Raw genomic sequence first — 20,627 nt, 5'->3', positions numbered from 1 at the left:
TGATCAACGTCAATCGGCTTATCATAACTGGAACGTTAATCAGGTTAATCGGCCATCTTTATCAAAACTGGAAACTTTTACCTTCGGGTAGAGACAGCCACAAGGGACTGTCTAAAAAACTCACGAGGACGCCATAATATTGACATCCAAAGGACTAATTTGGTCACGAGAAAGGTGGAAATTTGGGCCAAAACTCCAGTCGTTTTGACGTTTTATTGACTGAAATATGACCGCGGAAAAGACCCATTCGTAACATTTTCGTGTTCTCTGGGCGGTTCCGATGGAGGTTACCGGGAAGCCGTCGCCCTCGTCCGGGCCCGTCATGACCACGATGGCCACCGAGAGGCACACCCTCATGGTGATCGCCGTGCTGGCCGAGGCGAACATGATGAGCAGCTGGATGTGCCGCCAGCCGAAGCCCGGGCCCGCGCCGAACTTGGTCATCCTCGGGGTCTTCTTCGACCAACGGGTGGGCGTCCTCGAGGAACGCCGTGAGAAGACTGAGATGCGGGGGGCAACGGTCTGTTCCGAATCGGCACACCCGCCAGACACGAGTGCGCTCAAATCTTCGCGGCTTATCACACTGTACAAGCGTTGGACAAACGACACGGTGACAAAGAACACATTTACCTGACTTCAGTGTGACCAGGTCACAAATGACATTATCATACTGCGTGCATGGATTTAGCCAGACGCCTCATATTGTGAGATGATGCACTCAAATACCTTTACAATCCGCCGATGGACTTCCACCAACGCGGAAGGTGCCCGCCCTGCCGCCGCCGTGGTAACTCTGACACGGGCGCGTCGAGTGGACGACCACTGCTGCTTGCTGCTCCATTGTGAACCGTGAGTAGTAGAAGTAGACTCTGCGATTCGGGCGGAAAATTACTAGGCCGGTGATAAGCGTGATAAGCCAGACGCTCTTTTACTTTTGTGAGTGAATCGCCTGTCTATATGTGCTCACGAGGCGGGCGGCACCCTTCCCCGTTCAGGTTGGTTTAGCTCAATCATTGCCGCGCCTGAAAAAGGCGCCAACCGGCGGAGGAGGAGCCAGCAGGTAGCCTCGTAGAGAGGCCGCGCTCGTTGGCGTTGTTTTGTTGGGTCTAGCCAACAAAAGAGCTTTCTAGTAGTTAACCGTCCCTACACAAGCAGTCGGGAAGCAGGCGTTCAATACGGTAAAGCCTCAGAACCATATCATTACGCAATCATTCGACAAGTCTCCCAAATAATCTCAAACACAGCGCGCCGGCCGCCGTCCGCCACCGCCACAGCCCCCCCACCACACCTCCAGTCGCCCCTCCCAGAGTGTGAGCTCTATGTTGTGTTTAGCCGGTTTGTCCTGCTCGGCGCAACAGCGCTGTGAGTGAGTCTGTCTGGTGAAAATGGCGTCGGTGGAAGACTTATCGGACAGTGAGCTGCGGAAAAAGTTGATTGAACATGGATTCGAAGCGCCCCCTGTCACGGGCACAACCCGTAAGCTTATGGAGAAGAAGCTGATGGCGTTGATGTCATCGAAAGGCAAGCCCAGCAAAACCGCCTCCCCCGCCCCGAAAGTGAACCGTACCCTATCCCGCTTCAGCTCCGCCGAGGAGGACAGCGACGATGCTCTGTCCAATGCTCGTCGTAAAAGTATGCCGGCCCCTCAGGCCGTCAAGAGGAAGTCCATGGGGCGGTCCGCGAGGGCCGCGGAGGCCGCGGCGAGGGAGGCTCAGGTGGCGGATAACCTCCTCATGCCCAGCCCGCCGCCCCCGGCCGCGGCCGCGACCCAACCGGCCAGGGGCAGGTACTCAATGAATGAGGCGGCCCTCAGGAAGAATGCCATCCCCCTGTCAGCCGCCCTGCCGACACCCCCTCGCAACACGCGCAAGTCCATCGCAACGTCGTCCCCGCTCAGGCCATCCCTGAGGCACCCCGTTGGCAATGGGTTCGACTCTGGGTCCGACTCGGACGTGCCCGTCCCTTCCATCAGTAGTGTGAGGTTAAGTACCAGTCCTCGCAAATCACCCCTCCAGGATGATAGTCAGGACGACGAGGAAGAGGATGACGATGACAAGCCCATTGCAACACTGCTGTCCAACCTCTCCGACAGATTTTTGCCAAACAGTGGAACAGCAAGACTGAGCTCTCCAGAATTTAGTAATGTCAAGCATCGCATGAATATTGGAAAAGATTCAAGCCCAGATGTCACAGATGCACCATTCCTATCTGCATTTGCCCGTCGGTTGTCTCAGCTAAAAGCACAACCTATTGGTATGCAATGTTTTTGTTACTTTTCTTTGCCAGTGTCCTGTCATGCCACGAATCACAATTTTAATCTTCTCTAAATATTTTAATCTCACAGGCTCCCCATTCAATGGTGATTCATACGACAATGTAAAAGAGTCTGACGCAAGTAGCGATGATAGTGTGTCTGCATCCACTCCACCAAATGGTCATTATTATAGGCGCAGGTAATTATTGTCATTTACAAATTTTGCTCTTAAATCGTTATGTTTTGCTGTATTGTAATTTATTTTGTCTTGGATCTTAGTTTGGCAGGGCCAACTAGGGTACCAATGAGAAGAATCGATCCTTCAAGATCATTCAAAACATCTGAAGAAACAGTAAGCTTCTGGAATAACTCTCATGTATGTTAAAGTTCATGATCTCTTTTGTACACTGAACCTTGTTTTGGCACAGATTCAAATCTCAATCTGTTTTGCAGGTGATGTCATCTGTAATTATTGGCTGCTTTGTGCTCTGTGCCATTGTTCTGGTTACACTGTATGTAAATGTGGCATCTAAAGAATCCGCTAATAATCTAATAGAAGAAAGCTCTGTTGGTATGTTTTCTGTCAGTTAAAGTCATGAAATTGGTAGTGATTGAATTTATACTGAGCAATAGAGTAACATGTATTTCTATGTGTATCTTTTCAGGAAATGTCTACAATATTTGCAAGGAATCTCCTGGTGATGATGTTCCTGGTGTAAGTATTCTCTTCAATTAATGTGATTTTTTTTTAGTACTCCCCTCAGCTTCATCAATTTTTACCAAGTAGCCCTGTTTCCTCCTCTAGGTTACTTGTGTAACAAAAAGTGGTGTTGCACCAGCAATGAAAATTTTTGAAAATGTTTTCCTTGATTTAATGAGCCAAGCTGTGAAGTCAGAATGTGGTCCATCCCTTCATGATGGATCATATCCAGCACCTTACCTCACTGAGCGTGAAACTGTTCAGGCAGTTGTAGAGCATCAAGGATTGGTATTGTTTCTTAAATATTTATTTCATTCATTTCATATATCATAATGATGGAATCAATGTTAACATGTATTCCGTATCTTAACACAGAGCATCTGGGAAGCTGAAGAACAAGTTGCCAATCTGATAGTACTTCTATCTTCCAATCCTCATTGGGGAGTTTCAGTCCTGGATAACGTTGTAAGACATCCAGATAAAACTAAGCTGCAAGTCTCAAGTCCTAAAATTCCCTGGAAATGTATTCTAAAGAATAAGTTGTTTTCATTACTGAGTTCAGGCTTGTTTATCATGTGCGGTAAGTTTCAGATATGATTTTTAGTATGGATTTTGGTGAAACTATTGAACTTCAATTATAATTTTGTCTTCAACATAGGTTTTTTTGCTCTTTATGGAGTATGGCGTGGGGTTCAATGGTGGATGTGTGCTCGTCGAAAGCAACAGCAAGACGTTTACCACTATGTTGAGAGAATCATTGAATACCTATCAAGCCAACATCAAAACACAGGCGAAAGTGCTTATGTTCCTGTAATTCATGTCCGTGATCAGCTAATCCCCCCTCAGAGTCGTGAAAGTATGTCATACGGTGTTTTGATTGACTGTACAAAATGATCTAATTCTTCAATTAACTACCTGTAAAACTAATATTTATATATACACCTCATTTTCTGCAGAGTTAAAATCTATTTGGGATGCTGCTGTTGCCTTCATTGATAAGAAAGAGTCACGTGTTCGAGAAGAAATTCAGCCTGTTAATGGCGAGGACTATAAAGTGTGGCGTTGGCTTCCTCCCAAGCTGAACTCCTCAGTTGCAAGCTCGTCAGCAGGGTCTCCTTCAACGAGTCCTCAGCCTAGGTTTGTGAAGTTTAATTTTGATGATAATTTTCTGTGACTTCTCAAAGTGTAATATTACATTGATATTTTTTATTTTAGACATCGTCAGGTTTGGCAAGGTAAAGCTTTCGGACTCACAGACAAAAGTGTTAATAGTTTGGCCAATCCTCCTACTCCTTGCCTGAAGATTCGTCACATGTTTGACCCTGACATGTGAGTAAATCGTCATTTTCACTCTTTTCCTTGTATTTTTACTAAAATATTAAATTATTTTTGAAGAGTAGAATATTTATAAGTCAAGTAAAGCAATATACGTACTCAAAAGAAGGCTGTTTGCTGAAGGTTCTTTTTTCAAATAGTCTTTTGTCATTACAAGTCTTGTCTATAAACATTTTATCTGAACAGGGAAAGTGGGGAGAATTGGCAACTTCAAGTACAAGATGCAATCCTTGAAAAGTGCTTGAATGCAAAAATTCTACACATTCATGTTGATAAATCATCCAAAGAGGGGTGTGTTTATGTGAAATGTGCATCTGATGATGATGCTGGAAAAGCTTATCAAGCTCTACATGGATCTTGGTTTGACAGTAAGTATGCTCTAGGAGTATGTTAGCTTCATTAGGTATTAATAATTACACTCTACTTTTATTAAATGATTACTTCATTACTTTGTAATAATTTCCAGGTCAATTGGTTACTGTCAAATATCTGAGGCTGGAACGCTACCACGAGCGCTTTCCAAATGCTGCCAAGGCTAAAGATCCAATGCGGCCATCAAACAACTTGCGGCTTTCCTTGCAGGCAGCTGATGATGACTAGATGTAACTCAGCTTGATGAACTTGGGGCATATCTTTCTTGTTCCATAAAATGATTTATTCTTGATTCTAATTTATGTTCTACCTACTTACTACCTGTGAAGCACAATAAACAAGTCATAATTGCAATGTAGGAAAGTGCTGCAAATTTTATCAAAGTTATTGTAGTTGTTAAAGAACTGCAATTTTAATTTGCTCTTCTTTGTAATTGTACAGTATGAGCATTTGTGTGGTATTTGCACTTTTTGCAGGGTACTTAGCTTGTATTTTCTTAAAGTCATAACTTTGGTAAACTCCTTAATTTATAAGGTTTCTTATTTCATTAAGCTTTTAAAATTCAATAATAAATTAAATCGTTAGGCATCTTTCATGATAGTTTGCCACTTCATTATTAAAATGTTCCTGTGATAGCTTTTTAAAGTTAGTGCATAGGTATTTGGAATTGTAGATTGTGGTAATTTTTATCTTTCATGAATAGCTTTGCTTTGAATTTGTCTGACATATCCTACTACTTGTCCTTAAGTTTTCTGAAAAGTTTAGAGCCATACAGTATGTAGTAGTCTGGTTTGAGTTTTGTTAAGGTCAGATTGAAGTTAATCTTTTTTATTCTATTTCATGTAATAAACCTAGACCGAAACACCATAGTCATGAGGAGGCTACCATAGAAATCAGCATTGATTAGGACCTTGTTGTGCAAATATCTAACATTAGCTGTGGTGTTCATTGTGCCTTGTTTTATGTTTTGTCATAGTGTGTTGTACTTGATGTAATGTAAGAATAGACTTAAGCCCAGGTTATATAGCCTAGCTTTTGGATCTATGTCTCCTGTATTATCTATCTGTACATTTGTTACTTCAGTTTCATTTATGTGTTAAAAGAAGCATGGCATTGTTAACTTCTTAATTTGACCCATGGCTGGATTTCTCTTTGCCTCGTTATTTTATATAATAATCTGTCACATTTTCATTTTAAGGTTTTTATTTTTATCTTCATCAAAACTGTACTTAGAAATCATTCTTTGTTCTTCTGTTTGATTTTTCCAATTGGAAATTGTTTGACTGTTTTTCCTAATTTAGTCTTAAGACTGAAAGAACTTTGTTTTTAAAACTCATTCTGACTTCACTTTTGATTCCTTGTTTAAATAAAATCCATTTTCTGAGCCAGTTAAAGTGAAATCCCTTTTTTTAGGCGAAGGACGTTGTGGGCGGCCAGTGCGGCGCACGTCCCGTTGAACCTCAACTTTACACGGCTGCCAAGGGAGAATTTCAGGGCAAGAGTCATATGTCAAAATAGAACAGTCACGTCAAAATCACTTTTGGGTGGACAAACCGCTAAGGGTAGAATAGACGTCCCCGTTTGTGGCCATAAATCCTGCCGCCAGAGTCAGCTTAATCTGACCTGACTATAGAAAATCCTTTTTCGTGCATTACATGATACCCGACGCCCCCAGGGTGTAAGCCGAAGCCAATCAGCACATAAGCCCTGCCAAGCCGAAAGGCCCCGGACAAACACTATAGAGCGCGTGATTGCCTACCCCGCGGCGCCCACAGCCACAATTCTTACCCGACGTGCCCGCTCTAAGCGGGAAAAAAGTACCGCAGCTGGGATTCGATCCCTGAGCCGATTGTTTCCGGACCACACCCAAGCGCGTTTGCCACTCAGCTGTCGCCTGCTCCTGTTGACAGACACGTCAAAACTCAGTGGTTATTTTTATTTTTATTTTATTTTTTTCAGAAAGGGGGGGGGGGGGCTGCTGAGTGGGCGGTCAAGGCCACCTCCCCATGTCGGCTGGTCTTTTGTCCTAACCCTTGGTCCCCGCGCCGCAAACTACAAAATAGGGAAAAATGTGCCTCGGTCAGTATTGTTACAACAGAGTTACAGTTCAGAAAAAAAAGGGATTTTATTTAAACTTGCTCAGAAAATTGATTTCATTTAAACGCGGGGTAAGCTGGGTCTGCAATGCATATTACATAGTCGGGGAAATCTCAAGTAGTACTACTTATACGACCAAAAACATGGGTATAAAAATCATATTTGTACTAACAATCTGAGCTTATCTCCTGAAATTATAACCATAATTTTCTAAATTATCTGAAGGATTCTTGAAATAAAAACATTCACGTGGTTGTACAGAATAACAAAAACTAACTAGTTCATTTTCAGTTAAGAGGACACAAGAGACCCTGTGATAATAAAAAAAAGAAAAAAAAAGAAAGAAATCAAAACAAATTGTGCTTAAATTAAGTATCTTGCATAACATGATCCTGTCAGTAACTACTTCTAGTCAATAAAATTAATAAAAATGCTGTACACTTCTGACTTTATACATTCATATATAAATATATACAATAATACAATCTAACAGCCTTTAATTTCATCTAGAGATAAATGAACTAGGAATCTTAATCGCATTTGCAAGGAAGGCCTCAGTCTCTTTATGATAGCCATTAATTCGGCTTTGATGACATCCCCAACAAACATATATTTAATATGGTACAACAGGTCACAAATTGTGTCCATATGGTGAAGGTAGGGGACATTTTGATCAACCTGTTCAATAGTTTCATACAAAGCAACAGTAAGTTCTGTTAGTGGGTGAGTTTCAGCATGTATACGCTGAAAGAAGGGTCCAATGAGATGACACAGGAAGAGAAGCTGCTCTTCAGTGCGTATGATTGGATATAAATGTTCCTTTACAAACCTGAAATCAATAAACAACATAATATGATAAATTTTGGTTCTCAAAAAAAATAATGGCGGTATCAATTCAAATACAGATTGCATTACTTTTATTATGAGTGTGAGAAGGTGAGATAAAAAAAATAACTGGAGATTAAAATATTGATTTGCTTACCGTGGTAACAGAAATATTTGACCACTCCCAGCATGATGCCATATAGAATGAGCAAGAGCCAAGGCATATGAGAACTTGTTTTCAAGCATAGAATCATGAGTATCTTGAAAATTGAACATCTGAAATGGTGAGTTACGGTATGGCCACCGCAACATTTGTGGGCAGTTAATAACTGATACTAGTCGTTCATGGAGGGCCTGCCAGTATGAGTTTGGTAAAGCAGCCATAACTAGTCCAATTGCATTAATCCAACTCATTATTTGTTGAGGTGGAATTACAGTATATCTGCAATAGAAAATGGTTAAGTTACATCCAAAACACTTGAGTTGGGTCAGAGTAATAAGTAATTATTTTGGCACTTTACCCTTTTGTAACAACATCCAACAGACTGTTTCCAACAGCCACAGGAGACATGGGTAGTGACATAAGCTCAACACATGTTACATATAAAACATGAGAGGCAGCATTTGGGAATTCATTGAAGCGCCAATCTGTATGAAGTTGTATCTTTCCAGTCATAGCTACACTTGTGTCAAGGAAAAACATGAAAAGCATGATGTAACCCAATAACAATGTTATTCTAGATTCTTAAATATTAAAAGGATACTGTCACATATTCTTTCAATCAGTCGCTTGTAATAATCAAGGTCTGGATTCCAGCTATCAGATGAACCTAGCATATACTGCTGGTACTGTACACTTAAGCCAAAACCATGTACTTTATGTTCTTGGAGCGAACAAAGTACAGCTTGCACCAGGCGTCTCTTTAAACTTGCCCTATCACGAACCTTTGATTCGTAATAATGAAGAGTGTTATATAGATAAGTCACAGGCCGGTCTAAAAATAATTGAATGAATTAAGTTGTGGTTAAAAAACAAAACAAATAGAAATCCTTCCACAAATAGGTTGAATAAACAACCAGTAATTGGCACAAAGCAACATGTTCTGAGGCTTACCATGAAACTTGTAAAGACAGCCAAGATGCTCTAGAAGTGACTCAAGTGACTTGTTGACTTCACTTGTTGGCATCTCAAGATACCGGTGAATGAGATTGTCAAAAACCTGAGAATAAGAAAATCATATGGTTGAGATAGTTAACAGTCAACCCATAAAGAGTTACACATCTTGGAAGAAAACTTACTGGTAAAAATCTGAGGCAGACATTTCCAAAGTAAACAGGTAGTGGTGGTATTGGATAAGCATTGGTGTTACCACCAGATTGTTCCAAACTAGTGCCTTCATGACCAAAATTTTCAGGATACTTTTTATGGAAGGCCATATGCTTTTCATGCCTGTTGAAATATACAAGACATAAAATTACAAGTGAATGTAATAGATCAGTGGAGTTAAATTCAAAACAAGACTCAAATTCAAATTACCAGTTTGATTGTTTCCAGTGATCAGGAGAATTGTCACTGACAAACTTTTGAGCTCTATTGCGAAATTCTGAGGACTTTAGAAGTAAGACTTGGATGATGAAGAAACACATTTGTCCCTCATGAGGTCTCATAGAGAGGCACAAAACCAAACGATCAATTGTGATGATGTTATATTGCCATATCATAAGATTGACAGCATCAACACACTTATTTACATGATGCTGTTGTTGTCCACTGCTTGAGCTCGCACTAAACTCATTCACAAGGTAAACACAAAATTTACGTAAATGTGTGGAAAGAGCTCGGGGTCCAATACGTTCCAGTATAGTATAAGCTATTGGGTTCACTCTCTCCGTCTCAAGTATAACCTGGTAGGATCAAAAATTTTATGTGTTTTAGTTTTAAAATCTCAACTTACTAATCTATGTTGTCTGTAGAAGTATGTCTCACCTTCCAGAGTAGACATAAAAAGAGGGGTGGAGTTCCAGGTTCTGAAAAATGATTAATTATATCATTATCATTACTCATGTTTGACCAATTTCGGTACTCTTCCTCAACAGCTTTCTTGAGCTGGTGTTGGTTCTCCATGGGCACTCTATTTTGATGAAAGAAGTCTCTCAAAACCGGAGGAAAATATTCTAGTGTATGATTTGCCCATGTGTGCGGTGTGCATTGCATGATTGTGTTTAGCAACTCTTTGCACCATGGCACCTGGCTTTTGTCCCTTTGCTCTTGTCCTGATCCTGTAATGTGCATGGACCGAGCAAGAGTTAACACTAAGGCACGATTAAGCTCTTCAGATTCTGCAGAAACAAGCGCTTTTGGTTCATTGGGAAATCGTGATAGCTCAGGTTGTACTTCTGAGCTTGCAAGACCAGTAATAAGGCGGAGAGCTGTGCTTTCCATACTGAAAAACAAAAAAATACTTTTAAAACAGAAAAATAAAATAATCATAACTTTCAAACGGCACTGTAGAATTAATCTTTACCAAAGATGAAGCTGAGTCTGGTTGGTCTGTGGTACAGATGCCAAGCTATGTAAATGAGACAGTAATTGTACACGGTAGTGAGGCAGAATGTGATGCATTCGATAGCTGAACATTTCTAGCAATGTGTAAAGAATACCATAAGCATGAGCTTTAAAGACAGTTGGGAGAACCTGAACGATAAATCCTTTCACACCAAGTGATTCTATTTCAGTATAAACTAAAAGACGACTGTAAGTTTCTACAAGAGCAGGGGGTAGCGGCATATTGGACTTTGACTGAGCAGCTTTAACAATGTGAGTCACAATATGGTGGATAATTGTCATCTTACAGTGTACTGTCATAGCATCCAACATGGTCATTGACAGTGGAACAAAAGGTGGTTGAAGAGATGGATTGGAATGATTTGATTGACTGGAATGTTTGATTGAGTCAACTATTGTTAACATAGGGCGACTCAATTTGTCATTGTTTGTTGAATAAGCATTGCAGAGCACTGCAATGCGAAAATCGCAGCCATTATTGAGAGTATAGAGAGATGATTGATGTTGCTGTTGCTGTTGTTGGTGTTGTTGTTGCTGTTGTTGTTGAAGATGTTGAATGAAACTGAAAGAAAAGGTGGTTGATTTGCTAGGACTTTCATTAAAATAGTCATAGTTCTGAAGTACTCAATTTAATGAGAATACTTACTCATGATGTGCTTGCAAAGCAGGAGGGATTGGTCGATGAAGACTCAGCTTTTCAGATTGTGCTTTCATGTAAAAGTGAATCCATATAGAGCAGGCAGCCAATTGGTGGGTGCACATAGGATTATTCATATCCGGAACAGGCAAAGGTTCCTTTTCTGGATATAGAAGGTCATACAGCTTTAAAAGACTCAAAAATTCGCTGAGCTGAAAAATGTAATTTGGGCATAACACATAAAATTACAGAAACTAGGTGTGGCTGGATAGATAGAAATAAGAAGACAATATTTACTTACAGGGTTTTTGGATATAGCTCCAGTAACAAATTGTAGACACACAAACATTACATGGTCCCTTCCTTTTCTTAGGTCAGTTCTAGCAGAAAGCTGGAAAGCAACAACATTATCAATGAATTTAAGACCAAATATATACTTAATAAAGAGAGTTTAGATTATCTTACTCTGTTATGCAAGGATTGGCAAAGATTGTTAAAGTTTGCATATCCGCCCAAAACAAAAAATATGATAAGGGAAGACAAATGAAGCCACATGGAATGAATATTTCCCTCAGCATGACTTTCATTTTCTGCTCTTTCCATTGCTACCACAATTAAATCAACAATTTGATTTTCCAGAGGTTTACAATGGCCATGAGCTTTCTGAAAAGAGAATAAAATGTCAAAGGGAATCAATTCTGAGTAATATTGCATATACATAAATAATAATAGTAATAAACATTGTTTCAGGGTAAAAGGACAATTCTATCAGAATCAATGAAAAAGCATACCTGTCTCTGGAATCCTAGCATAGCACACACCATATCACGGCTGTATGGTTGATCCAGAACATGAAGTAAGAGAGCTTGCTGAGGCTCTAATAAGTGTGGATCATAGGGCAATGTACCCTTAAGAGGAAGTTTGAGGCTGTTAGCATCAAGTCGCCAGGGCAGTGCATATTGGTCAGAAATACCTGTGCCTAACACTATGGGTAACATTTTGCCTCGCCCAATGATAGAAACCATTTGAGCAGTAGGTCGAAAACTTTCAATAAAATTTGACAGCAATGGAGCAAGTTTCTGCAAAAAACATAAAATTACATTAATTTTAAATTTGATTAGGAAATTGTCAATACAATGAGGCCACACATATGGTCTTTTACCCAGTGTGGGCAGGATTTCCCATCAGTACTATTCTTCATGACCTCATTAATGAGGAGGTAAGCTGGCAAAAGACATGCACTGCGGTCAAATAAATGTTCCAAAACACTTTCAACTGCCTTCATTTGGGGCATGACTGATGCAGTAAGTCTGACAGGTAGGGTCTGTACTTTCTCCCGACATATCTGTTAAAAGGATAGCAGATGAACTAGAAATATTACAGTTCAAAAACTTTTGAAAGCTGATACAGATTAAATTGCCTACCTTCATAATATCTCTGACTCCTTTATAATAAACACCACCAATTATTTTCTTGATGAGATGAAAACACTCAATCCAAAATACACTGTTCTTATATGTAAGCTTCTCAGACATCAAGATGCATTCACATACCATCCTAAGAAATAATGAATGTCAATTATGACAGTACTAAAACAGAGCTATTTGTTAGCAAATGATTGGAAATAACTTACTGCGCCTGAAGTACATTTTTCTGTACTAAATCATGCAAAACTTTCAATAGAAGCTGCAGTCGAGTGGAATTTGTCATTAACGAAGCTAAATTAAGGTATTGCTTCACTCCGGCTTCTTGATGTTGCTGAGGTAAATTAGAGAGAATTGTACTGAGTTCAGATTTCAATGTGCTCATACGGTCTGTTTCTGGCCTTTGCATTAGAAAACAACTAAGGCCCTCTTCAACAGCCTCAGTACGCTGAAATCAGGGACAAAAGAGGAAATATAAATCAGTAGACAAACACATTTTTTAAAATTTAATAATAACTTAAAAAGAACTCAGTTGAAATCAAATCAACAGCTGCATAAAGAAATGACTTTGGTTAAAATTTCGCCGGTTTCGAAAGTTATACTCACCATGAAGTCATTTAAAATATTGGCCACTTGGACTTCAGTCATTTTGACCGTACGCTGGGGTTGAGATTCTTCCATGATGCGATGATTTAAAACCTTTGCATTGTTGTTTTATTTACAAAATACTCTTATTTTGAGGTAACGACACTTCTTGTCAATCCGACGCAGACCACTACAACGCCATTTTAAGTGTTTACGACGGCTGCTATATTGTGCAAATAACTTCCAAGGACCGGTCACCACTGCCAATAATTCATTTGGAGGTTATTTCAAGCTGGAGAAGTGTATTTCTGGTTCAATCAAAATTAGTTTGAATCGTCGTTGTGTGTTGAAGGAAGTAAGACATGACACTTGAACCGCACTGTGACTTTGAGTATACTGTATCTTTGTTCCTCTAAAAGTAATATCAGTATTCCAAATGTTCGTTCAGTTGTATTAACCATTCCAAATGCAGGTTAGGTACATTATCCCATTATAAAATTAGGATTTCATCACACCTTGCACTCTTAAAAGCCTTGTAATGTTTAAATTATTGTGCCTATGTCACGTTAACTTTTGTTCATTTCATTCTGCTCGTGATTCATCGTGCGCTTTCTTATCAACTATAGTAAGATGTTCATTTTCAGAAATGACTCCTGTACAGGATTGTGAACGTTCACAATCTAGGAAGTGGTTTACATGTCACAACCCCTTCAGTATGTAAAAGTAATTTAAATTCTCGGTTGTTTCAGGGATTTTTAAGGATTGTGTGTCCCGGAATTGAGCTCTGTCAGGAATTGTCATGAAGAATGAAGTTATTTGTATTTCTTCTCTGCCTTGTAAGTTCACATGCAACTTTTGACCTTCCTTCTTTTTAAATTTTGCACTCTTAAGTTTAATCTTGTTAAGAAACAAAACCTTGTCAACTCAAAATCTACGCAAAGTGTTATGGGTTACACATTCTTGGATAGGAAAGGTCAGGGCTCCGAAAACAAACCTTTTTGACAAGTCACATGATTAAGCTAATCTTGTATAATGGTTTTTTATGAGCTTCCTTTTCTTCCCATGTACATAGACTTGCACATTGAACTGTCGCAGTTTAGTTTTTTAGTTGAATATATCTATAAAAAATTCTTGTTGATGGAATTACATCTGAAAGACTTAGTTCTGAGTGGTGAAATCTTTACGTAGTGTTGTATTGTTTGATTTAAAATACTTGTAGGCATGGAGCACTGTGCACTGTGGACAACTACTGCATTCTGTTTCTGGTGAAGTTAGCCGAGGACAATTTACCTACTACATATTGATGTTTGATGGTCCTATTACCTTAAACTTGTACTCTCAGTAAGTTTTACCTGAGTTTCTCACCTTTTGTGTCCTGTAAAATTATTTTTCAGTAAAACTAATTTAGGTTCATTATTTCAGTGTAGGGGATGCTGATTTATACATTTCTCAACACATATCCAAACCAACATATGAACCAGATTCCCATTGTTTACAATCTGTCACTTGTGGTATAGATACTGTTCATATTCCTGCTTCGTAAGTACCTAAGTTCCCATTACTAATTTTGTAAAGTATTCTATTTATGTTTTTTTTCTCTAATTGTGTGTTTATTTACTTGCCAGATTTAAAAGACCAATTGGGATTGGGGTTTATGGTCATACTTTCCATGATATTAGCCACTACCAACTAGAGGCAACTTATAGTGATGATGAAAACCCGGAATTCGATGTATTTTCAAGAGACAACAGCAGTTTTGAAGATATAGAAGAAGAGGTTCAAGGAGATAGAACAGATGAGCATTCACAAAGTGTGAGGGCCAGGCGTTCAGATTCAAGAAATTCTAGAGATATAGAGGGGCTTGATTTGGATGAAACAGAGGTATGTCTAATGACTTTTACATGTATACTTCTATGGTCATAGTGTATCAAACAACCTCTTAACTTCTTTTTTAGGATTAACACACAATCCTTATAATCTTACATTAAAAGTAATCTTGACTTTTTCCCTTAAATTTCCAGAGTGAAGAAGGGGAGGTCTCTGCTCTTTGGGCATTAATTTGGCCTTTCATTAGTATTTTGTTGGAAGTACTAGTCCTTTAGCAATATGTTACCTTATGAAAATCAAATTTTCCTTGATGTTTTACATGAAGATGGCCTTGTAGTAGCAGCGAGGTGTGTATAACAATTCATATACCATTTGTCTAATTCATGGTTGATTCATCCTGCTTATAATTTTATATTACTCTTAAATTTAAATATTGCAGTTTTTTTTTTTCTAGCTTGTATTGACATATTTCCTCTAATTTTGCTTGCATTTACCAATTTTTAAACAGGGGTTTAAGTTTACATTCAGTCATATTGAGCCTGTTAAAGGTTTGGTGTGATTCTGGAAATCTGGTACTAGTTCTGGGTACACATGCTCAGGAAGAAGAATATTTCATAACTGAACTTGAGGCACAAGGTATCAAACCCCTCCCCAAAATTATCAACAATGAGTCTAATGCAAATGACAGGTAAAATGTCTTATCTTATAAGTACCTATTTCTGTCCATTTCAGTTAACACAATCTTAAATAACATTAAATATGCTGACCACTTTTCCAGGGAAAATATCTACCTGCAAGGTGGAGTCTTATTTGTTTCTGCAAGGATCTTAGTTGTTGACCTTCTTAAGAATCGTGTTCCTGTGGATAATGTCACAGGTATGATGGTATGTCGTGCTCATGCTATACTGGAATCATGCCAAGAAGCATTTGCTGTTCGCTTGTACAGACAGAAAAACAAGGTATGTAAATTATTCATTGCTCCCTAATTAGACAATCACATGACAAAATGATCATAATCAAGTTGTTCTATTTACAGAAGGGGTTTGTCAAAGCATTTTCAAGCTCAGCCCAGTCATTTACCGTCGGCTTTGCTCAAGTGGAGCGGATTATGAAAACTTTATTTGTAAAGAATTTGTATCTATGGCCTCGTTTCCATGCTGTTGTCTCTACCAGTTTAAGAAAAGTAAGTTTTACTGAGCAAGTGATGTAATTAATCTTTGCTTCTTAATTCCTTTTTTTCCTAATTTTGAACATCAAACCAGGTGTCAGTTGTGGAACTACATGTTAACATGACAACTCCCATGCAACGCCTTCAAAATTGTGTTTTAGATCTCATGAGTTTTTGTGTGAAAGAGATAAAAAGAGTCAATCCATCTGTAAGTAAGAGACATCAAAGTACATCCTTATACAAGATAAAATGTTACTAGTGTTAATTTTCATGCTTGACATTGCAACACCTTCTCAGCTGGATACAGATGACTTAACTGTGGAAAATGCCATTTCTAAATCTTTTCATAAACTTCTTCAATATCAATTGGATCCAATTTGGAACCAACTGAGTTCCAAAACTCGCCAACTTGTTGCTGATATAAAAACATTACGATCTGTTTTGAGGTAATAGTAATAAATTGACTCTCATGGGTGCAAATATTTTGAAAGATGTTGAAATATCATATTTTTTCTAATGAACAGGTGCTTAACACAGTATGACTGTGTAACTTTCAACTCTCTTGTGACCTCACTTCGAAGCACAGAATATGCAAGAAGAAATTCCGGCTGGTTGCTCTTAGATCCAGCAGAAGACCTTTTTCTGTTAGCATCCCAGCGTGTTTGTGGAAGCAATTCAGCTTCCAAAGACTCAGAAATAAATCCTGAACATGCACCTAAATGGGTAGCCTTGTCTGAAATTCTTGGTGAGGTCCAAGAAAAGCTCAAAGGGGTACCATCTAATGATGCAGCACAAGGCATTAACCATGTACTTGTTCTAGTGGAAGACATCAGGACCGGAAATCAACTTAAGGAGGTATTTATAGTTATTGTAGAATATTTAATTATTTAAGTTAGGCAATGAAACATTTATTTGTAAATTAAATTTTAATTTCAGTATCTTACAAAAGGATCAAAAGCAATGCTTCAAAGTCTATTCAGACGAGCTACTCACCATCGTACACCAGCAGTCATTGCTCAATTTGGTCTGGCTAAGGATTCTTCAGTACTGAAAAGGAAAAGTTTGGATCCTGATGATCCTGATAATTGGCTTGGTGAGGATGAAGTAGAAGCATTCAATCATGATTCTTTTGGGTTTCCTCAAGATGACACTGAAGAAGATATTAAAGACAGTTACTGTTTAACTATGACACAGCAAGAGCCTTCCAAGAGCTCCAATGACCCTGCAAATATGTCCTGTTTTGAGGAACAAGAGAATGTAAGTGTTCTCAAATCCTCTTTGTTTCCCTGTACCTTAACTGTGTAAACTCTAAAACTTTCGTCTCTGTTTGATTCTAGCTTGAAAGCTTATCACAAAGTCAGTCTGACCAGCTGTTGCCCATAATCACAATACAATCTTTCAAAAAAGATGGGGATCCTTTAGCTTTGACTAAAACTTTACAGCAAATTCAACCTCATACTGTTGTTATGTATGATGCTGATTTATCTGCAGTCAGGCAACTTGAAGTACGTAGAATTCCATCCATTTTGTTTCACCACGATTTTTTATTTACTCTAATGTTACACAAGTAATTTTCTTCCTGCTTCAGGTATTCCAAAGCTCGTCACCGAGTGTTGATTTAACAACATACTTTGTAATGTATGGTGGCTCTGTAGAAGAGCAAGCTTACCTCACTACATTAAGACAAGAGAAAGAAGCTTTTGAGTACCTGATCAAAGAAAAAGCGGTGAGAACTAAGTTTCATTAGTATTTAGTTTGCTGTCAACGTATTTCCACTATTAAAGATTGCTTTATGTCTTAAAACAGTCTATGGTAATACCAGCTGATCAAGATGGCAAATCAGGAGACTGTGCTGAACTTCGACGTGATGTCGGACAGTCAGCCTCTGTTGCTGCAGGATTGCCAAACATAAACACACGTAAAGGAGGTATTCCAAAAGCTCCAGCAAGTGCACCAACTATTATTGTTGACATGCGAGAATTCAGAAGTGAATTACCAGCTTTAATTCATCGCCGTGGTATTGAAATTGAGCCTGTCACCATCAATGTGAGAAATTCTTCATAAGATTGCAGCATCTTCTACTATTGATTGTTGACCTTCATTATTTTCATTTCCGAAATTATTAATCTAGGTTGGAGATTACATTCTTACACCTGAAATTTGTGTTGAACGTAAGAGTGTCAGTGATTTAATTGGATCATTGAACAATGGACGACTGTATACACAAGCCACAGCTATGTCAAGACACTATTCAAAGCCTATGTTGTTGATTGAATTTGATCACAAAAAACCATTTGCACTGCAGGCAAGTACAGAGTTGTAACAACTGGGATAGTTTCAAATTTATCTTGCATGCAATAGGGTAATTGTTGTGTGTTTGCAGGGCAGATATTATCTAAGCAATGACATTTCAGCAAGTGACATATCATCCAAATTGATACTACTTACCATGCATTTTCCACGATTACGGCTTGTTTGGTCTCCAAGCCCATATGCAACTGCGCAACTTTTTGAGGAGCTGAAGGTAAAGTTTTTTAAAAATCTTGATTTGTTTTTTCACTAATCATAGATTATTATATCTTACATATCTTACAACAGTGACTTATAATTTCACAGGAAGGACGAGAGCAGCCAAATGCATCGCAAGCTGCTATGATTGGAGCTGAGGTGGCAAGCGGTGATGATGAATTTGCAGAAAAATTCAACATTGCAATCCAAGTAATAGGAAATAATATGGATTAACAGTCTTACTATATTCTTTTCTGTACAATAATTTTACATATTCATCTACTTTTTTCTTCACTTTTTTTTCCAGGACTTTATTTCTAAGCTTCCAGGTGTAAATACAAAGAATGTGAGTTCTGTCCTCCGGAAGGGTCAATCACTCTCTCACCTCATTTCTCTCTCCAAGGAACAATTGTCTGAACTAACTTTAAATAGTCAAGATGCTGACCTTCTGTATTCAGCTTTACACAATGTACACAAGCCTGTTGAAGATGGAAGTGGTAAGCCTATGCGTGGTGGCAAAGGAGGCCGCTGGAGAGGACGAAGTTTTCTGAAGCGTAAAAAACAGTGATGTAACAAGTTAAAGAAATTAATGTACTACTGTAAAATAGTTATTTTTTCACTGTTCATATACTTTATGTAGGTAGAGAATTTATGTACAGTAATCATTTCTTCCATATATCAGAACAGTCTGAAAAATAATGTTTAAGTTTATTAAATGCAATTGCCTGTATTCATCTGCAGTTTCCAAATAGTCCTGTGTGAATTAGGCATTCATAGAGCTGATATCACAGATAGCAGATCATCCAAATTATCTTGAGGACAATAAATAAAATTGAAATATTATTTTCTTTAGTTCCTTACTCATTTGCTGAGCTTCTAGTAGAGTAGAGAGGAAGGGGAGGAATGAAATCACGATGTTGGGAAATAATACATGCAAAAACTGAAACAATAAAAGTGTTTGAAGAAATGAAATTATATTTAGAACTTTTTGAGTAAACAAGGAAACAGGAATAACACCAACCCCTGTATAGGAATCATTTTTAGAGATAAGTGATAGTGGCTTTACATAAAATAGCAATGTGATCTTTTGAAAAGTTTTTTTATTGTCTATATGCCCTAGCTACATACACTTTCAGAGATGGGAAAGTCAATCACAGCCATACTTGTGAGTTAGGCATTTGAAGGTCCAACAGACATGAGACAATTAAATGATTGAGGCTAGATAGATGAGATTAAAATTATTTGCATAAACTGACCAAGAGTAGTTCTGTTGGGAAAGAAGATTATGATACTTTTAAGAGGAAAAAAAAATCACCTGAGCCTTCCCCTTAGGGTTGTGGAAGCTACATATTGATGATACCACATGTAAGATGTGACTGCACACAGTGAAAACCTAAAAGAGAACACACAAAAAAAGAGTTTTTAAAAAGCTCAATAATTTGTGGGAAGAATGCTTTTAAAAAATACCGTACCATGTTATTATGTACTGCATATGCTCATTGCGAATAGAAAGATTTGTTTGACCACCAATGGGCCCACCAGGTATCCATGAATCTTCTGCAGCATCAATGAAAATAGGAGCTGTTCCAGCTACCTCTGCCATTTTATCAACATCCCTTTAAAACCAAATAGGGGAGCCTTTAAAAACTTAGGTGGGAAATACATACTTCAGTAGTCTGTCAAGCAAAACACAACAGCATACCTGTACACCCACTGATTCCGCTCAGGATTGTTTTTCAGCATAAATGGTTCTCTTTTTTCAGGTAGCCTTATGATTCCATTGAGAGTGATTTCCCCAGTAATCTGAGCTTCTGTACGATGAGCTGGGTTTTTGCGATCAGAAGGCACCCATCCTCTATTAATTAAAATGTAGTAGCTGTAAACAGTAGACAGAAAACCAATATTATTTTTTCATTGTGGAAGAAGTCCAAATATTGTTAGAAATGTAAAATTCTTGGTCGAAATTGGCTCACTCTCTATCATTTGGTTTGAAAGGTGTAATAATATTATATCCGGATTTTGTGGAAGAAAATATGCCTCCTCCTCCACCCTGATGATTTTCTACATTTATTTGAGTTCTCGGTCCTAAGTACAGTTCCTTTGAATGATCGAAGGTACCCGTGAGGGTTACCGGGCAGTAATCTAGTTTATCAATTTCTTCCATTCTGTAGGGTAAAGCATTTAAGAAAGTATAAGTTAAACTGTAAACAAATAATACAACCACTAACGCACATTACAGGACCCCTCCAATAGGACCCATCATCGGCTCTCATCAATCATCGTCAGTTACAACCTGGTTGTAAGTTATATTATAATTTTTGTAAAAGAA

At 38.5% G+C, this 20,627-nt stretch overlaps 6 protein-coding genes across 6 annotated transcripts; 3 read left to right on the top strand and 3 right to left on the bottom strand.

Moving 5' to 3' along the window:
- Positions 1-6: 6 nt before the first annotated feature.
- LOC127750214 (uncharacterized) lies at positions 7-1,121 on the bottom strand. Its single transcript, XM_052271194.1, has 2 exons — positions 727-1,121; positions 7-583 (listed from the first exon to the last, which is right to left on the bottom strand). The coding sequence occupies exon 2, from the start codon at positions 442-444 to the stop codon at positions 121-123; it is 324 nt and encodes a 107-aa protein (XP_052127154.1). The 5' UTR covers positions 445-583; positions 727-1,121; the 3' UTR covers positions 7-120.
- Positions 1,122-1,322: 201 nt separating this feature from the next.
- LOC113206244 (inner nuclear membrane protein Man1) lies at positions 1,323-6,055 on the top strand. Its single transcript, XM_026422234.2, has 12 exons — positions 1,323-2,253; positions 2,345-2,453; positions 2,534-2,630; positions 2,708-2,825; positions 2,920-2,969; positions 3,060-3,242; positions 3,330-3,534; positions 3,613-3,810; positions 3,911-4,091; positions 4,170-4,283; positions 4,476-4,657; positions 4,756-6,055. The coding sequence occupies exons 1-12, from the start codon at positions 1,386-1,388 to the stop codon at positions 4,887-4,889; spliced, it is 2,439 nt and encodes an 812-aa protein (XP_026278019.1). The 5' UTR covers positions 1,323-1,385; the 3' UTR covers positions 4,890-6,055.
- A 706-nt stretch (positions 6,056-6,761) lies between these two features.
- On the bottom strand, positions 6,762-13,122 carry LOC113206242 (mediator of RNA polymerase II transcription subunit 23). Its single transcript, XM_026422232.2, has 17 exons — positions 12,817-13,122; positions 12,420-12,658; positions 12,211-12,343; positions 11,949-12,131; positions 11,578-11,865; positions 11,252-11,449; positions 11,088-11,177; positions 10,796-10,998; positions 10,109-10,711; positions 9,571-10,027; positions 9,121-9,488; positions 8,883-9,033; positions 8,698-8,803; positions 8,348-8,578; positions 8,105-8,261; positions 7,741-8,025; positions 6,762-7,587 (listed from the first exon to the last, which is right to left on the bottom strand). The coding sequence occupies exons 1-17, from the start codon at positions 12,889-12,891 to the stop codon at positions 7,245-7,247; spliced, it is 4,110 nt and encodes a 1,369-aa protein (XP_026278017.1). The 5' UTR covers positions 12,892-13,122; the 3' UTR covers positions 6,762-7,244.
- Positions 13,123-13,441: 319 nt separating this feature from the next.
- LOC127750210 (UPF0669 protein C6orf120 homolog) lies at positions 13,442-14,897 on the top strand. Its single transcript, XM_052271189.1, has 6 exons — positions 13,442-13,450; positions 13,545-13,559; positions 14,015-14,136; positions 14,218-14,334; positions 14,421-14,676; positions 14,817-14,897. The coding sequence occupies exons 1-6, from the start codon at positions 13,442-13,444 to the stop codon at positions 14,895-14,897; spliced, it is 600 nt and encodes a 199-aa protein (XP_052127149.1).
- Positions 14,527-19,141, top strand: LOC113206243 (DNA repair endonuclease XPF). Its single transcript, XM_026422233.2, has 16 exons — positions 14,527-14,676; positions 14,817-14,969; positions 15,131-15,310; positions 15,401-15,581; positions 15,659-15,805; positions 15,885-15,998; positions 16,088-16,236; positions 16,315-16,645; positions 16,727-17,047; positions 17,128-17,295; positions 17,379-17,516; positions 17,597-17,836; positions 17,922-18,095; positions 18,174-18,314; positions 18,407-18,508; positions 18,606-19,141. The coding sequence occupies exons 2-16, from the start codon at positions 14,902-14,904 to the stop codon at positions 18,864-18,866; spliced, it is 2,715 nt and encodes a 904-aa protein (XP_026278018.1). The 5' UTR covers positions 14,527-14,676; positions 14,817-14,901; the 3' UTR covers positions 18,867-19,141.
- A 237-nt stretch (positions 19,142-19,378) lies between these two features.
- LOC127750213 (surfeit locus protein 1-like) lies at positions 19,379-20,463 on the bottom strand (the record flags this gene model as incomplete). The annotated part of the gene is given in 4 exon segments (XM_052271193.1): positions 19,379-19,691; positions 19,771-19,914; positions 20,001-20,174; positions 20,272-20,463. Coding segments are annotated over 4 exon segments (592 nt in total), but the record flags the coding sequence as incomplete, so codon positions are not given.
- Positions 20,464-20,627: the final 164 nt, after the last annotated feature.

The sequence above is a fragment of the Frankliniella occidentalis genome, unplaced genomic scaffold (genome assembly GCF_000697945.3).
Source record: "Frankliniella occidentalis isolate FOCC.00 unplaced genomic scaffold, Focc_3.1 Scaffold152, whole genome shotgun sequence".
NCBI classification, from domain to species: domain Eukaryota; kingdom Metazoa; phylum Arthropoda; class Insecta; order Thysanoptera; family Thripidae; genus Frankliniella; species Frankliniella occidentalis.
Note: the sequence above shows the minus strand (reverse complement) of the source record. Positions and strands in the feature narration are given on the sequence as shown.

Coding starts and splice junctions, on each gene's coding strand:
- LOC127750214 (XM_052271194.1), bottom strand. CDS start 444: ATGACCAAGTTCGGCGCGGGCCCGGGCTTCGGCTGGCGGCACATCCAG.
- LOC113206244 (XM_026422234.2), top strand. CDS start 1,386: ATGGCGTCGGTGGAAGACTTATCGGACAGTGAGCTGCGGAAAAAGTTG. Junction 2,970..3,059: donor CTGGTGATGATGTTCCTGGT/GTAAGTATTCTC, acceptor TTCCTCCTCTAG/GTTACTTGTGTAACAAAAAG. Junction 3,811..3,910: donor CCCCCCTCAGAGTCGTGAAA/GTATGTCATACG, acceptor CATTTTCTGCAG/AGTTAAAATCTATTTGGGAT.
- LOC113206242 (XM_026422232.2), bottom strand. CDS start 12,891: ATGGAAGAATCTCAACCCCAGCGTACGGTCAAAATGACTGAAGTCCAA. Junction 11,866..11,948: donor GGAAATCCTGCCCACACTGG/GTAAAAGACCAT, acceptor TGTTTTTTGCAG/AAACTTGCTCCATTGCTGTC. Junction 8,026..8,104: donor TTGGATGTTGTTACAAAAGG/GTAAAGTGCCAA, acceptor TTTCTATTGCAG/ATATACTGTAATTCCACCTC.
- LOC127750210 (XM_052271189.1), top strand. Junction 14,137..14,217: donor ACCTTAAACTTGTACTCTCA/GTAAGTTTTACC, acceptor TCATTATTTCAG/TGTAGGGGATGCTGATTTAT. Junction 14,335..14,420: donor ACTGTTCATATTCCTGCTTC/GTAAGTACCTAA, acceptor TTTACTTGCCAG/ATTTAAAAGACCAATTGGGA.
- LOC113206243 (XM_026422233.2), top strand. CDS start 14,902: ATGTTACCTTATGAAAATCAAATTTTCCTTGATGTTTTACATGAAGAT. Junction 17,048..17,127: donor GTTTTGAGGAACAAGAGAAT/GTAAGTGTTCTC, acceptor GTTTGATTCTAG/CTTGAAAGCTTATCACAAAG. Junction 18,096..18,173: donor AAAAACCATTTGCACTGCAG/GCAAGTACAGAG, acceptor GTGTGTTTGCAG/GGCAGATATTATCTAAGCAA.